At 41.6% G+C, this 18,044-nt stretch overlaps 1 protein-coding gene across 6 annotated transcripts in view; it reads right to left on the bottom strand.

Annotated features, from left to right (window-relative positions):
• The window catches only part of SEMA5B (semaphorin 5B), a 264,183-nt gene that overhangs the window by 115,867 nt on the left and 130,272 nt on the right, over positions 1-18,044 (bottom strand). For all 6 annotated transcript variants that reach the window (XM_071435281.1, XM_071435279.1, XM_071435280.1 and 3 more), the window contains one exon: positions 12,522-12,727. In XM_071435281.1, the coding sequence (XP_071291382.1) occupies positions 12,522-12,675 (154 nt within the window). In that variant the 5' untranslated portion in view covers positions 12,676-12,727. The remainder of the gene's footprint in view (positions 1-12,521; positions 12,728-18,044) is intronic.

An 18,044-nucleotide genomic window follows, 5' to 3' on the forward strand; every position in this document is an offset into this window, starting at 1 on the left:
CGAACACCACCATGTTTCAAAACAGCTCCTATAGTCCCTCACCACAGAGCTGGACACCATCTGGCCTGGCCCCATGCCCTGCCTAACTGGACACTGCCAGGGCCCCTCCAACAGTGAGACCTCCATCCTCACAATAATAAAAACTCTGCTGCTGGGGCTGGAGGGTTTCAGCCCTTCTCAGCATTCCTGTCACACTATGTAAGCACACACAACACGTGTACCTCCTCTGCTCTTCAATGAAAAGGCACGAGTTAAGGAATAACTCCTCTAACCTTCAAGCATCCTCCTACACTCCTCTGGGACCCTTAATGATGTACTAGCACCAGGGAGGCACTGCAGATTCACCTCTGGCATTCTCCTAATGGGACTCTGACTTCTTTTTCTGTAGCTCTTTAGCTGCAGAGACATTTCTGAGCCAAGTAGCAGAACCAGCAACAATAACACCTTTCAGGCAGGTTAGCTGGCTGACGTGCTGCAGATCTTCTGGCATTTCTCTTGGTGATGGGGATAGGATTAGAGAATTGCTACATAATGATGATACCTTTTAAGGATCCTGCTTTTAGGCCATAATTTCTCTTGTCATTTTACCTCCTCTTTTACTGACTCTTTCCTACTAACTAACCTACTATTACAGTGCAGTAGCAGGAAGAATATTTCTTCATCTGCTGCTCTAAGCAAAAGTTCATCACTTCAGAGAGGTACACTCATCAGTGCTTCCTTTTAATGGCAAGCTCTGACAAACTACAGGTAAAAATAATTTTATAAAAATTAAAGGCAGTAGTTTGCTTGAATCTTTCCAAGTTGGCTCAAATGTCAATCAAGCCCAAGAAATAACAGGCACTGTCTTGATTTCTATTAGTACTGCAGGTGGTACAACTTATAAAGAAACCCTTCCCAGTTATTAAATTAAAGGCTGAAAGGCATGCATCCTCATAGCAAAATTAAGCTTTTATAGGCATGTAGTTGGAGATTATTAAACCCAGCATGGTCCCACATAACAATGTATAAATGCAAGTCGTCAGAATTAATGCCAAATGGCACATTTTCCTTCCCAAACTTTTTTCTTCTTGTTAAGAGGGAATGCAACTACAACCAAGAATCAGGACATGGATCTTTTTTCATTCAACACATTCAAATCTACTGCTCAGACCACAGGCATCCCTAAAAACATTTTCAACTTCACTCTGAAACTAACTCAGTACTTCAAGGTAAATGCTGCCCTAGGTCCACCCCATATTAGCTGAAGTTTACACATATGGACCCAATGAACTCCAGAGATTGCTTGTATTTGACCTTCTTCTGAAGGTTGATTTTTCCAGTGCTGACTCTTTAATTTGTCTGGAAACCTTCAGTGCTGGGGTATGTTTACATTTGCAAAAGTATCTGTTTAAAAACAGTATGAAAAATTAAAAACCAAGTCTCTGGCTTGGCATGTCGGCAGCAGGAGACGGAAAACTTGGAACCACATGGCTTAGGGGCAAAATGTTCATCAAGGCCTCCTTTGTGTTTCTTGTCTCTAATCATTTCCAGGGGGTTAAAGATCTGTGCTCTCACTTCCTCCACATGAAAACTAATGAACAAAAGTTTAATAGTTTCCAACACCATCCATTTCCAGATATCTGATTCAGAACCTCTAAAACTCCGCGGGTCCCTCTACAGCTCAAGGGGGCTCAGGTATCCAGCTGCAAAGACAAAAGTTTTGAAGGAAATGTAAGTCTGCAGGCACAGCAGTGCTCAGCTATTCTGCAAGCCTAAGGCAGGGTGAAAAGAGGCTCTCTGCCATTTCAGAGGGTAGTCCCTGCAGCCTCCAGCACACTGCTCTGCTCTGACTTCCTGAGAGCACAGGGCTGGGACCAGGATTACTCAGCAGCACAAAGCACAGCAAGCCAATTTGCAGGAGCTGGGTTTAAGGGCCTGATCCAGAAGCTTTCCAAATCATTAGCAGTTTTCTGCTGAGTTTGATGGTTTTTGGATCACCTTCTAAAGATATGGTAAACCTGGTAATACTTGAGTCTTGATGTCAAAAGCAACTGCACCTCACCTCACCCTCACTCTGTGTTTTGGACGAAGGAAATATGTAAAGACTGAGCTGAGGCTTCCCTGTCTGAAGGGCAGCATTCACTGCTTCATCTCACTTAAGCCCCGTGTTGCTCCCATCCCCAGCAGGCTGTAACAGCTTTGAGTGTCCAGCACACATCACACAAGAGCAGAGATGTTAAATGCCCATGCCTTAAAATTGCAAAGCCATTGTAGGTGCATGGAGTGGCTACCCACAGTGCTATTCAACAACAGGTCTTGCAAAATAATTCTCAGCAAGGATCTCCTATTTGAAGCAAAAGAAACTAAACTGAACAGGACCAAGGATTCTTTGTGTAAGATAAGGGTATACCCACCAGCACAGACTAACCGTGCTCCTATCCTAGGACTACACAGAAAATCTTCAAAGAAATTATAAAAAGACCTTATGAGAGATAACTTCAGAGGGTCCCCATTCCAGAAAAGATTACCTGAATCCCATACCTTATGTAACGCTCTGTAAAACAGGCTGATTCAATAGTAAAAATTTGTGCAATGAAGTCGAGCATACACAGCACTTTGGACCTGTCAGACTCAATGGCAATAAAGAAGTACCTGTTCTGCAGATACCCAGACCTACTTTTGTGCAGTGCTAACTTGATCACACATTGAATGCTTCCCTTACTGCCGCAGCATGGTCTCTTCTAAGTTCTCTTAACTCAGCTTACTAGTTCAGGACATGCTTAATTACTGTGTGAGTATTGGAGCACTCCTGGCAAAGCTTAGATGACAGCCATGACTCCTGTAACTTGTACAATATCCCCTTTTGGTTTGCTTCAGCCTTGGCACAGGGCAGATGATGTATAGTGATTAAACCACTCAGTTTTATTTCAGACCACCCACTAGGCTGGAGGACTCTCAGTATTGGATTTGAACCATGACCAAGAGATGCAAATCATATTGTAAAACAAGGAAAGGCCTCAGGCTCTCTTCTTGGTACAGACTGATGAAATGTCCCCTTTTCAGAATCAGACCTACCATCTCAGACCATCCTCTGCTTCAATTATCCTCAGTATTCACAGCTTTTCCATGAAGTAGGCAGTTGCCTGCTAAGACTGAGGCCACAGTTTCCATTGTGTGTGGGCCCCTGACCAGACCCATCAGAGACAAGGCAAACAAGGCTGTAACCAAAGCTGAGAAAGATAATAATTACCCAGCCATGCTATCACCTGTCTTCTCAAATGCTGCAAGTGTGGACATTTCCAAGAATGCATAGATGTTCCAATGAAATTACAGCATTATCTTTATTGGACTGACAATGAATCATATTTTAATATCAGCTTCATTTTAAATTTTAGCTCTCAGTTGTAGGTCACACCACAGGTTAGTGCAATAGACTTTGGACATTAACTTTTACTCCAACTCCATGCTGAGTTTTAAGAGTAGCCTCCACAATGCAAAACCACTCCACAATTTAGCAAATTTATCAGGGGCGGGAGAAATCTTTTGCTGCATGGGCAGAGCTGAGCAAACAAATGTGTCAGCACTCAGAGCTCAACTTTACTTATGAGGCCAAAAACTCAATCTGGCTTTACCCCAGAAGTCCTCCTACACATACATATCACCCTGCTGTCTTGTCTTCCCATCACCACCTCCACCTCATTGCTGGTATTCTTTCTTTCTTTCTTTAAACCTGATCCATTGAAATCTTTAATTGTACATTAAATATGTCCTCATCCCAACTGCTGCAATTTCCAGTGTCATTGTCTTCTCAAATCTCTGATCTCCACTCACAGCTCTGAGGACTTAGAAGGCGGTTGACAGAATACATGCCCTCCTACAAAATGGGCCAAACCAGCAGTTTCCTTCTCTCTCCCCTCAATACCTAAACCCAACTCAGATGTTCTTCCAGCTGTCTCAGTTTCATGGTTTCATTCAGTTTACCTTTCTGACCCCATATTCACCTCTCCTCCCATTCCTGCTTTCTTTCCTAGCAGTCTTCACCTTCTAGACCTGTTTCTACCTCATTTCCTGCCCACTCAAACAATTTTTCCTGTCTTGACCAGCTACAAAGCCCCTTCTCAAATGAAAGAGCAATGAACTAACCCATGAGTGGCCTGTGAGCCACTGTGATAGCAGCTTGCAGTGAGTCATTCCATTTCCATGAGATCCAAGAAGCAAGAGTTGCTAATGTCCCTCTCCAAACTGTCCCAGAATACGTGGATAGGAGATGATGGGGAAAATAAAGAATAAGACTTTTTTCTCTTGGTCTTGTAAAAGAAGGAATAGTCCTGTTCCTCAGCTACCAAGGAATAGAACAGCACAGAAGAAAAGGCTCTGTTTTTTATCATCCTGAAGGAAAAAAATCCCCAAACCAAAGACTCAGGTCTTGCCTCCACAGAGCCATAGGAATCACAATAAACATAGTAAAATTTAAAGATCTGGATGATTTTATGCCTTTTCCCTTAATGTCTACAGCTTCTCTCTGAACAGATCTTGCTGAGCTTCTTCCACCCCAAGAGATGACAGCTGGAGATGTAGGCATGGTCCCAAGAGCCCAATAGCACTGACACAGGAGTTCTCTGTCTTGAGCAAATCATGAAACTATTTAATGTCTCAGTGGTTCCAATTGTTAAATGGGTTTAGGGATACTGGCTGGTGCATCAACGTGTAATTATTGGTAATGCATGTGATATACAGGAGGCACTAAGTATTGCATATTGCATACCAAGCATTTTGACTCTTTATTTCCTAAATTTTAATCGTTTCTTCAAAACAAATGTTGCTAAATTGTTTCAATATGAAGAATAAATAATTTAGTTCAAACCAAATTTTTGAAAAAATACAATTATAACTGCTTGTTTATTTACTTTTTATTATTAATATGGAACAGATGGCAAAACACACCAATATATGAGGAAGAACTCAGGGATTCAATCCCAGATAAAGCAAACACTAAATAGTAAACATGAACGAATGCTCACTTCCAGTATGGGACAGTATGCTGGTAAATTGTCCTGGGGCCACCTCAGAGAAGGATATTGAAGGACTGCAATTTACATTCTCAATCTGGCACATTTCTACATTATGCAGCAGTTCTGTTCCATCACAGAGGTCAGTCTCATCCCTCTCTGTTTCACTTGTGTTCCTTGCGGCCAATAAAGAACAAGAGAGGATGCCACAGTGCTGCAAGAGTGGTGGATCTGGATGTGTGTCCATGAGACATAAGCATGTCCATTTGCCCTGCCTGAGATTTACAGGACCAAAGGCGTGTGCCCACATAGCACAGGACTTTATGGAAAGAATAGATTTGGCTTTCCTCAGCTGGCTGCCAGATGGGACAAGCACCACCCTGACACTTCTTCCTCTCCTCAAGAGCCTTGCCTGCAACCTCACAGAGCACTGCACTGTGTCATGTGGCCACAGCCCTGCACCCCACCACCAGCTGGTGAAACTCGGCTGAGCAGTGCCACACACAGCCCCACTGTGAGCAAACCCAAAGACTTCTTGTTCTCCTGAGGATGTTGCAGAGTGTTTAAGTATTGTGATCTGTTGTTTACTGAGACAAGTCCTGCAGCTGTCACGCAATCTCCCTCGCTGAGAAAGATAAAGTGAGTGCTCATGCATCACTTGCAGCTTCCTATGACATTCTGATCAGTATAATCCCTCTCTTCAGACAAGAAAGCAACCTGCATCCTGGCCTCTACAACCACTGCAGTCTGATAGGGAAAAAAAATCAACACCTCTTTGTCATTATTCAAGAATCCTTCAGTCTCTCTCCTCCACACCTGAAGGCAAAATTTTTTCACTATCCTTACGGCTACATGTCTAAATTAGGCACTTGTGCCAGCAGAGGTGGTGCTCAGGACAACCATTTTCACTAGTGAGAAGGTAGGAGAAGGCAGAGAAAGCAGGGCTAAACTCTCCTTGAATTTTTCCTGCAGGTAACCAGATCTGCCACAGAAGCAGAAGTGTCTGATTGTGGTGAACATCTGAAGCAGAAGGTGATCCTCTTTGCTGGCTAACCAAAGACTGAACTGGAGATGCCCGGTTTAACGCACAGTTTGTGCTGTGTAGCTGCCAGGCCTACGAGGACTCTTGTCTTCTGCAGACAAAACTCCCACCATGAGGCAGTTAGAGCAAAGAAGGAGAGCACAGGCTGTAAATTCCTGAAAGACTTTTGAAATTAGGCTGTTCTAATAAGAATTGGTGTTTTAAATTGGAAACTGGCTAATAATAAACAACCCCACTGGCTTCAAGAAAAGTACATATTCAGAACCTGACTGAGATGACACTATCTGTGGGCTTTCCAGGGTGAACCCTGTATGATAAAACAAGAATATTTCTTATGAGATTGCTAGTACTAAAGGGAACTTTATCAAAGCATAATGCCATCCTTGAATGGAAGGTTTTAGGAGAATGTGCTACATTAACACTCACCAGAAACAGATGTGCTAAATAAATGAGGTCTGCTGTACCACTGCTGTATCACAAACTTGTTCAGTTAGGGAACTATATTAAGTAAGATTTGAAATTGAAAATGAGGTCTCTCCAAGGGATGTCTTTGTTTGCATTGAACCACAGAAAAAGAAGATAAGCACTTCACTTTAGATTTCCACCCTGTTCTTTTTCTATGATGTGTGCCCAAAATCCAAAAAAAAAGGCTGCCCAACTCTGCAACCTGGATCCAGCCCCTGTGCCAAAGACAGGACCAGGCACATGCTGCTGTTAGCCTCAGTTACACCAGTGGTACCTCTGGAAAATATCACTCAGCTACTCTGTTGCTCACAGGAGTTTTTCATGGCCTTGGTCCATGCAGAATGGTGGCCTGAGTGCCTGTTCCTCCACACTCTGAGTCTACTCAGTCCTGCTGCTGAGGATGCCTCTCTCTCATCAACACCACCACTCATGGTCACAGGCTGCTCCTTCCCTTGAGCTGTTGTACCTCTTTAAACTTTTACTTTCCCTCACTCCCATACGTTAAGTTACTTGATCACTTCACTTCCTGAATCTTCACTGCAAAGTCTTTCTTTTCTCTCCTGCTTCTCATGATTCATCCATCCATCTAAAGCATTTTGTGAGTGAACGGCATTCTTCCAACCCTCCCTTTCTTCCTGAGGTCCCAAGAAACAGCATACTGAGTAATTTTTTCAATCAAATCTCATTGCTATTATTTGTGAAGTGCCTTGGACATCATTAATGAGGAAGTCTTAAAGAACCAGCATAATTACTATTACAATTATTATTTTGGAATAAAAAATATATTGAGAGTGGTTGGGTGTAATTTTCTGAAGTTTTGCCTGAGAGCAATTATTTCCCTAACTACTGTATATTTATGGCTTTATCAGTCATAATTTTCAAACAAATTCTAAATCAAATCTAAATAAGATAGTTCTAGTTTCCATTTGCCACAGTTCTGTTTTCCAAGATTAAAAGTAAAATTGCTGCAAGCTTTGCTTAATGGAAACAAAATCCATACTGAAATGCACTGAAAGTCAAATATCCAGAAGCATCCACAGGATGCCACCAGTTTCCACTTGAAACTCCATCATTAGTTAATGTTTGGGCTCCCTGCATGGAGAACCAAGAGCAGCAAGGCTATGAGCTAGAAGACAACTCTCCCATAATTTATGGTCCCTTCCCTTAATGCTTACATACACCTCTAATACTTCACCTCACAATCTTCATCCTTCTTTAACTAAAATTTTGGTTTGGATTGTCAAAATCTCACTTGCTCGAGAAAAGTATATATCTTGACCAGAATTTCCTATGGGGCTTTCCCAGCCAGCCTTTGGAGTTGATGAATGCTAATGTGCTTTTTTCCCATCAGTATACAGTAAAGGGAATAATGTATTAGTGACCAATTCAACAACAGTGGGAGTGTTTGGTGAAATGTCAAGAACTTTCTACACAAATAAATCATACCTTATTATCCTGCAGCCCACAAAGTTAAAATAGCTTTTGCTTTCAATACAAGAAAACATTTAGCTGCTCCCCACAGGTTTCAGTGTTTGAAGCTGGACACATTTCAATAAAATGTTGTTTAAAGAAATAAAATATTGAGAAAATGCATAGCAAGCTACATTCAAGTCACCTGAATCACATTTATCTAGTAGGAGGTAATAATTACAGACAGTCTGAAGTAAACTCCCAGATTTAAACACTCCCAAACTAAATCACTTTGAAAACGTGAAGCGAGAGACAGAGCAACTTGTCTGCATCTAGGAGAGATTGAGAATTAGACAATGGATCACATGCCATGCATTGAGAACTCACACTGGCCATGATGGTACAGTCTGCAAAGCTGAGATTTGCAGTCCTGAGGAGATCTAAGCTATATAACCAAGTCCACCTCTGTCCTGTGCCTCCATATGGGATCAGCTGAAGTTTTTTTACGGATGTAGGCAGGCTGCAATTATTAAAGCAGGGACAAGTTATGTTCTTCCAGTTTACCCTAACTGCCATGACCCAGGGGAAAAAGTCCTGAGAGACAGAACAGAGAAGTTATCATACTTTTTCCTGAGCATACTGATTTAATGGATGAAATTAATGAGAAATAAATAATGGAAAGAACTGCAAGTGGAAACCTGTCTACAACTCATTTCCAGTGAAGTTGTGAACATCCAAATGATTCACATAACACTGATGAGTTTGCAAAGTTTTAAGCACTTGGTAAACAAGATGAAGCCAAACACTCTGCAGCTTTTACAAACATGAGTGCACATCCCTCATGGCTCTGGCTCTTGAAATAACAAACCTTATATAGGAAGGAAGATATAACATGGAAGATGATTCTGGTTTTCCCAAAAGGCACGTTACAAAGGAGCTCCAAATGTCTTTAAGGAATAGCAAGAGTGTTTTATATCCAAGAAAGAGCTGTACAACAATGAAGTATACTGCTGGCAACCAGGACAGTAGGACACAGGCACAGCCCAATTGCAAATGCAGGCACTGATCTATTGGCAGTAAAACCCATACAGAAAAAAAAAACAAGAAATATGAACATGATTGACAAGAAGTAGAAACCAATTCTCTGGTGTTTGGCTTACCAGAGTGGACCACCGGGGAGCTGTGCTGGAATGACAAACTGTTTTGTGAAATGGGACTTGGAAGCATGTGTACACGCATGTATAAATAAAAAGGGATGCACTAAGAGTACACTTGACTTGTTTCACTAAATTCTCAACTCACTGAAAAACAAACAAGCACGCAACATCCCTAATGTAGCTACCCACTAACAGTCAAATAGGTAGTAAGACCCAGAAACAGCCTCCTGGGAAGTAAAAGATCATTTTCTTATTGATCTAACAAGAGAAATCAAACTTTAACTGGATTTCCTATAAGCATAGAGTAGAACAATCTAATTATGAAAAGCCCAAATTGGGTATGTTATTTTTGCTGGAACTGTACAATGAGCACCATTTATAAGCCCCAGGGAAACTGGGGCACTGTTGTGATAGTTTGGTACTGTGCAAACACACAGAACAGTGCTTGCAGCACAAAATTCCTCTTGTGTCCCTCAGGATCTCCATGCAGGCTGTGAGGATAAACCATTCAGCTCATGTTCCCTCCCCAGCCCACATCTGTCCTGGCAGAGCAATGTTATCTTTAGCATTTAAAGTTTGTATATCTAGAACCAGAATGTATGTCCCTTGACTTGTCTAGGCCATTTTCTCTATGTCACATGTAATAGCACAAATAATTTTGGGAACGGAGTCTGTAAAGAAACATTTCTTCAGGTCTGAACACAGCTAAAGTAAAAGCATTTTATATACATAATCTCCTTTCTGCCTAAGTGGGTAGGACATGTACTGGGTTCTATCTTTCTTACCCACCCTCATAGCAAGACGAAGAGATACAAACCCAATCAAGCAGATGATTGGCTAGTGTGGATTAGATACAATAAGAACATAAAAATACAGAACTTCTCAGGAAATAAAGGGAAAATAGACAGAAAGAAGTTTTACTTGGATTCTTCTACAACAAGGACATTATCCAACTAGATGTTAAGAATATAATCTAGGGGTAAAGTATAATAAAAAAAGACTGAGCACAAGCAAAGTGGGAACTGAAGACTAGAGAACACAAAACATGGTATGGCATCCCATTTGTCTGGTGATGGGAAGCCTGGTTAGCAAGGTTGTGAAAAAGAAGTTATTCAACCCCTTTGTAACATAAACTGTTTTGTTAGCCTATTCATTCTGGCAGTAAATTAATGTACCCTGTATGACTGAATGGTCACAGGCCTTATTATTATTGTGGCCCATCCACAGAAAATTGCTGGTGTAACATAATCCCTTCCCCTGGCAGCAGGAGCATCAGAAGGGCTCTGCTGGGGTCACTCTTTCAGTCATTACACACTCCCATTGTGTACCAGGTTGTGATTCATGAGTCCATGCATCTGGAGAGCCACAGAAAGCCCCTGAGGCACACTGTTAAGCAGAGACATCCTCAGAGCAATCTGTGAACACCACATAAAATTTGGATTCCCCCACTTGTCTACCATTGTAGCCTAAACCTGTGTGTGCTGGCATCAGAACAGGGTATAGCTTTAAGAGAAATCAGATTATGAACTGAGATGTGGTTTTGGACATGTGAGCCCTCTTCACCAGGCCTTATGTGCAGTGGACAAAAGGTGCCTTTAATTTAATTCCTACAGTGTATTTTCCAGCTGAGCTTTGCAGCAGAAAATACAAGATGAAACTGTATCATGAACAATCACAAGGAAACAGGTGCTGTGAAAAAACCATAACTCTGAATCTAACTTGGGTTTAAGAATCTCAAATGATAATCTGGGTAATTTTCTTGATGCATCTGCAATTTAAATCTTTCTTTCTTTTGCACAATTGTCAGGTTCTAATTAACTCACCAGTTTTGCCCTCTATCATTGAAAAAAAGGAAGGGAACAAGAACAGTGAAAGAAGAGGACAGATTTTTTTCCCCTGTGAAATATTCATGCCTTATTAAAACAAAGCAAACTGGCAGATTATGAGTGTGTTTACACAGCCATCAATTCTGCAGAGTAGCACTCATATTGAGTTCCAAGAAATGCCCACCAATTCCTCAACTTCAGGAATTGGGGCTTTTAATATTCCCTACAGAATGATTTACCTCAATGCAGGATTTCATAGACACATCCTCTAAACTCAAAGTTTGATGCTCCTGGTTAACAGAGAGAGCAACACTTTTTCTCTTTTCTGTACCTATAATATTCTCATAACTTTTTTATTTACTGAAATTGAATTTCACTGTTTTTTAATAGCAAGGGCTTCTCCTTTTGGCTCTCCCCACTTAAAACAGATGGTTAGATTTATTTAGCAACTAAAATCAAGGTTTATTTACCAGACCAAGGTTAGAGCCAGTGCTGTATCATGTAGGCTCTAAGATTCTGCTAATTTATTTTAATCTACTTAAACCTTTAAGGCATGGATAATGGAAAACAGACAAGAAATCTCTTAAACTTTCCAAATTAAGAGACAAGAGTTTTCTCCTCTGTGAAGAATAGTAAAGCTCTCTAGAAGAACCCTGAAAGGTCAGCAAGGAAGCCTTTGACTACTTTCTTCCTGGAAACCCTATCTCAAAGGTCACAAAACCACAGCTGAATTGCCTTTAGCAAAGAACCTAACTAGAGACACATTGCAAGGTACTCAATTGCCTTTAGCAAAGAATGTAACTGGAGATGCATTGCAAAGTCTTAAATGGGAACCAAAATCGATATTCCAACATTTCGGAGGAAACCATTTTTAGCAAGGAGACTCAGCAGCTGCTGATGCTGGCACACTGAGTTGAACACACTAGTCTGGAGTGAATTTTCAAATAATAGTGGTACCAATATAAAGATCTAGCTGTGGATAAGTGGACAGATTATATAGACAACAATTGAGGAGTACATGTCTGGTCATGGAAAATCTGAGTGGATAAGGACAAGAAAAATCCCACGCTTCAAAAGAACAGGAAAAGAATTGGCCATTGCAACACAAAGGCTCCCTCTCACATTCAAGTTAAATGCCCAGATGAAGGACAGAAAAACTACTAGCCCAGGTGACAAACACGTAACAAAACCAAACCAAACCAGGATTGCTACAAACAAAAGCACAGCCACTCCCTGCAATTTTAAATCAACTCATTTCTCTTGCATTCAAGCGTGTCCAAATTCTCTATCACATTTCACTTATTAAGTGTCTGGCTCCAGCAAGCCAGGTGAAGCATTACTGAAACCAGTTAGAGAAAAGGAAACTGAAACACGGTTTCAGCATGGCACAAGATTACAGGGAGCCTGTAACAGAGTAGAAAATTGAGATTCTTAGACCAGTAGTCCCAATACAGCCTGGATTAAGTGACTGCTGTGAAACCTCAGAATTAAAACACTGTAAAGCATCAAAGGGAAAATGATTCGTCAGGCCACTTCCCCTGGCCTGTGGATCAGAGTTGTAAGGAAAAACAGCACAGACTAAACCTAAATGGATCATCCAATTGGAATCTGGAACAGGAATAGAAGCTCTTACCTTCAAAAGCAATTGTGGGGTGTTCTTTCCTAACACATTGCTGATGTTCAGCTTCAGTGTATTCAGGTACATTCTGTGATGCTGAGAGATGAAAAGCAAGAACAAAAAGGCTTGGCAATGACAGGGAAATGGCCTTTAATCTTGAAACAATCATGACTGAAGGGCGGCTGCAGATCTAGCTTCCAAGACAGGCCCACGGAGGATACCTGAAATACAAATAATTCCTCTTTCAGAAAGGTTCCACTTTCAGAAAGGCAAATGCTTGTCCAGATTGTGTAACATGGGGAAGGGTGGAGTTCCCCTTTCCTACCAACCCCACTTGTGCTTAAGTATGGAAGGTAATATTCCACAAAAAGCACAAAAAAACCAAACCAAACCAAACCAACAAAAATAACAAATCAAAAAACCCACCCCAATTTACAACCATAAAGAAGGGAAGTGCACAGCTCCCTAAACACCTATCTCTGTGTACCCTTGGGGTCTGTCTTATAAAGCACCTGGTGTGCAATGGCTGGCACGGACAACATGAAATTTCAAATATCCCAGGTGTAAATGTTTCCCCCAGTGTGGACACCTCCCTCCTCAATTTCAAAATGTGTCCATAGTAAATGCCATGCTAAATTCAAGAGATTGCTAAGGGAAGGCCAACATCAGTCACCATGAAAACTCTGTTCTAACATGTGATTCATACATCTGACCACTGCTGCTTACAGTGTCTTGAAACAAAACAAGCCAGTATAAAGGTCTTGCCAGGAAAGTGCTAACTGAGGTAATAAAAGTTAGAATAATCTGAAGGGGAAAATGGTGAGAAGTGAGTTGATCACCTTCATTATTATGGGATGCTGTAGCTCCCAGTCACAAGAGCTGAGGCACAGCTCAAGAGGAGGAGCATTCACTCTCAGGCGAGGAGAGAGGAAAGTCATGCCTTTTCTACGTGAGCATTTTAACAACAGTAGCAGTAAAGGCAGAGCTCTAAAAATTCTCCCAGGCCTACCAGGCCTGAGGCAGTGGATGGAGGATTAATTAGCCCATGCCACAAGCTCCCCAAGATGATGCTGCAGCTTAAGAAAATCTGCATTGCTAAATTTAATCTTATTGATGTGCATAGTATATTTTCCTATGTGACTTTGTTCAATTATTGCAAGCACGTGTTTTCAAACAAATAGAGTCTCCTACCTTTAAATCTTATCTAGTGATAAAGCTAATTCTGATCAAATTCACACATAATGAGATTTTCAATTCCTGCAGATGTTATTCATAAAGTTAGTGTAACAGTCAACACCTGCAGTATCTGATACCTCTATATTTTTGTTTGAAGTCTCTAAAACACTTTCAGTGACCTGAAATGGGCAGGCTGATGGCAGGTAACATGAGGCACTGATGCACAATGACAGGATTGTGGCTTGGAGCAAACTCCAATATAGAGGACAATATTGTGACATCAAGGAGTTGAAAGAAACTTTGAAAGGTCTTCAGGCATCACAAGAGCAATAAGGGACTGCTTACACCAGAAATGGGAGACAGTTGGTTTGAAAAAATGGATCTTGTGTTTTATTCTTAACTGTATTTCTCTGTGATTTTAAACATGCATTAAGATGAGTCGCCAGTGCATTCATTCTGCACGTCCTCAGCAGCAGCTCCATACCTCTGACTGAAAATAGCATTGGCATTCAGGGCTCGAGGTAGTTCTAGGGACTTGGTTTCCCAACCAGTGTGAGTGAGACATTACAACATTTCACATTTTTTCCATCCCCATATACATGCAGATTTTATGCAGTGATATATAAAATCCCTTTCCAGTTCTCCAAAAGAGGTTCTACGGCACTTTACTACAGAGGGTGACTGTTTTGAAAAACACAGCAAATATAATGTTAAATTAAGAAATGGGACTGGCAGAGGGAAGAGATGTGAAATCATTTAAAGCTAAGGCCAGCACAGCATTAAGCACAAGCATACTGCAGGGTGTACACCACTGAGTACTGTGGCACCTCACATGATGGACATGTTGTATGAGCCACACTGTAATAAAAATTATTGATGATGAAGCTTCACATTATAATTTCAACCACTGGATTAAATGATCCTTTTTTTCCAGTAAAAATCCAGAAATGAAGCACAGCACAGAGATGTGAAGGCCAGTGAGATGCATTTTGTATAGCTTTCGGATACACTTAAGTCAAAGCCAAACTTTCCTGAGATAGGAGATGGTTGTTGTGGGAAATGCACAAAAGGCAAAAAGGACTTTTTCACTGTCAGATATCCTTGCTGGAAACTGGAAAAGACAGTCATAGAAATCTCACTTTATGCACGCTCTACTACTCCCAGTGCAGCTATTACTGGCTAATCCTAGAAAGAAGGTACTAAACTAGACAGACTTCTAGTCTGAGCCAATACAGCCATTTTCATGTACTAATCGTCCAAACAATGATCTCAAGCTAGGTGAAAAAAAATCTTAAAACAAAGACACATGATAGGGTCCTATGCTCCTCTACAGACCTGTGTGGTGTGCAATCAGCAGATGAGTAAATTCAAGTTTCACACTCATTATGGTCATGAAATTATAAAAAGTTGCATACAGGGAAGCTTCATAGCATCCCACAGCCTATTCTGTGCCAAAGCAGAGTACATTTACTAGTGTTTTGTCTGGACTAGTTGTAAAATGTGCCAAGTATCTGGATTTCTGCCACTTTCCCTGGGAGATTTTACCACAGTCCAAGAGACTTCAGTGTTCCTTAGAAAGCTGTAACCAGTATTTGGGGTAAAGTTCCATCTTCTTTTCCTTATTCTCATAGGGAAATCCAAAGTGTGCATGAAAATAATGGTTTTGAACTTGAAGTGGAAAGTAATAATGACCAAACCAGGGTGAAAATGTCACCAAAAAGGTGACATTATAAAAAAATCATATCCTTCACTGTGTTCTCTACCTCCTATGTCCAATTGCATTCATCAAATGTGTGGAGCATTTGTGTGCTGGAAAGTTGAGGAAAATCAGTGTCAGTGCAGCCCTGAGCTGGTGTGTAACTGGAGTCAGAGTCAGTGGGTAAATGCCAGGTTGATCAAGGGCAACAGAAGTCAGAGCCCTAGAGCTGAACAATATTGAGACAGTGGATAACACTGAAAAATCTTAGTCCTTCAACCTGTCCTTTCCCAGGCTTCCTTGTTCACTTTTTCTCAATATTTTAAGACTCTAACTTGGTAATTCCCAGCTGCTGCAAATTCATTTCCAAAGAGAACCCCACACTCCTAATATGAAGCAGTGCCATGTGCAAGCACAGGTCAGTTGTATGCCAAGAGCAAGCTCGTAACTGCCTGGGAGAGTCCAGCAGTTATGAAGTGTTTTAATGAAATGAAATGTTTTCATTTCACTGGAGTTGGCCAAATCCAAGCCTCCCATTTTGCCCAAGTTGCAGATTTTCACTGTGAAGCCTGGAGTATGATCAGTGCTTAGGGCCAGTCCCCATCCAGACTGCTAAAACACTGTACATCCCAAGCACAACCCAGAGTAGTGGTGCTTTGCAGCGCTGGAACTTGCCCTGGCCTTAAGCCATTTAGATACAGTTAAATGCTATAAAAAGAGCTGTTCTTATTAGACTGTCTGCTCAGAATGGCTGAGGGCCCAAGAAATCAGTTGTCAAGGTTTCAGTGCAGATGAGAGACAAGAGCTCAAATCCCTGGTTAAACTGAAATCTCAGACAGGACACATCATTTCAATTCTTTATTTGCTCATCTTGATGCAAGTTACCACCTAGCTATTCTTCTCCCTGGCCCAATGCAGACACATGAAAAAGAGATAAAAACGTTCAAAAATATTAGCTGTCCAAGTTTATCTGTCTTGTCCCTCATGAAAGCTGTCCTCTGAGTCTCTGCAAAGCCCCAAGGGCCAGTGATGGGGCAACTTTCTCCCCTTTTCTACCCCACCCAGTGAATCCCTACAGCCCTCTGACAGAAAAAGGTTGATAAATTTGGGCTACACTGGATTTGGTGACATTTGCCCCACAGTCAGGCATTTTATAGAGCACCACTTCTGCCACCATCCTCTTGTCTCTTAAATCAGGCTTTCTCAGCTCACGGGCCTCCCTGCCTGTAGTGGCAGTGGCAGTGGCAGGGAATGTGCTGCTCCATCTGGGAAAGGCAGGAAGTCTGCACACTCAGAGCATCTCCAAAGCTGAGATTTGCAACCTCAGTGCCTGTGTCAGCACTCTACCTGCCCACCTCCCAGCCAGGACATTCCATGGCAGCCCAAGAGGGACAGGGTATAATTCTGCTTTGCCTTGTGGCTTCACCCCAGCGCAAGGGCAGCGTTCAGGGGATCGCCCACAGTCCCTCCCTCATTTATTGCCAGGGCATGAGTCTTTTCCAACTCACCCGTATTGTATCATTGCAACTCCATTGATTTCACAGGAACTAATCCTGATTTACAGAGGGTAACTCAGATCAGGCCCCTTTTGACTAAAGCTTTGTGTCTAAAAGAAAAATACCTTCAATCAATCTTCAGGGCTTTAAAACAAAGCACACTTTAAAAATGGCTGTACCAGGAATTCATATCCTGCTTTCCTCTGACTGTAACTATCATTTTGACTTAATAAAATGTGACAGTAAAGTTAAAGGATAAAAGAAAATGCTTCATCTTTCATTTTAAAGGAAAGACATGCCTTTAAAAAAGACTAAAAAAGGAACCTCCTGCAAAAGGTTTAATTCTTCTGTTCAGGATCTTTTGTGATTGCCACAGTTATGGTTTTATTAGACTGGGATAGCAGAGGGAAGAGGTGAAATGGAAAGATGTGGACATTAAAGTATTCAAAAAAGTATTGGAAGAATAAGGGAAATAAATATAAACATTGTAAAGAAAGACAGCTCAGAAATGTGGCTATGACAGGCTGGCACAGGCAGCTCTGCCCTAGAAAATAGCTCCAAGACCAACAAAACTATGGTCCTTTATTCATCTGATGCTCCTCACGCTTCCCTCCCTCTCCAGCTGGAATCCATCCCACCTAACTGGCTCCAAGGGCCATTCCACACTATCGAAGAAAAATCACAGCTTTTCCCTCTGCCCCTGGCCACATGCACACACTCAGCCCTCAGCTGTGCCCATGGATCTGTCTTACAGCCAAAACATGCCATGCTGCACTTCACGTCCAGAGGTCAAATCTCATATGCACTGTTAGACTGGACTTGATACTGAGCTTCTCTCACTTACTTTGTGAGGGAAATCTGTGGAAATGGTCAAATTCTGGCTGAGATGAGAATCTGTGAAGAGATCTTGTTTTGCTTTAATTAAATCACCCTACAGTCTTCAGAAGAATCGGTGAGCTCACTTTGGATTGCATGGCAGTTTATATGCCAAAGGTCTTGCTCTGGCTGTCACCAGGCTTGTGTGTACCCACCTTGTTCAGGGCTTCCCATGGCCTCAGCTGCAACATCATCTATGAGTCTCACACTGATCTTGCTCTCACAACACCCCAGGAAGACAAACCCACATTTTCACACATATAATCCAAGGGTTATCTTCAAACCCCCCTGCAA

Source organism: Agelaius tricolor, unplaced genomic scaffold (assembly GCF_023055355.1).
Source record: "Agelaius tricolor isolate 1412-34295 unplaced genomic scaffold, bAgeTri1.0.p SCAF_10, whole genome shotgun sequence".
Classification (NCBI taxonomy): domain Eukaryota; kingdom Metazoa; phylum Chordata; class Aves; order Passeriformes; family Icteridae; genus Agelaius; species Agelaius tricolor.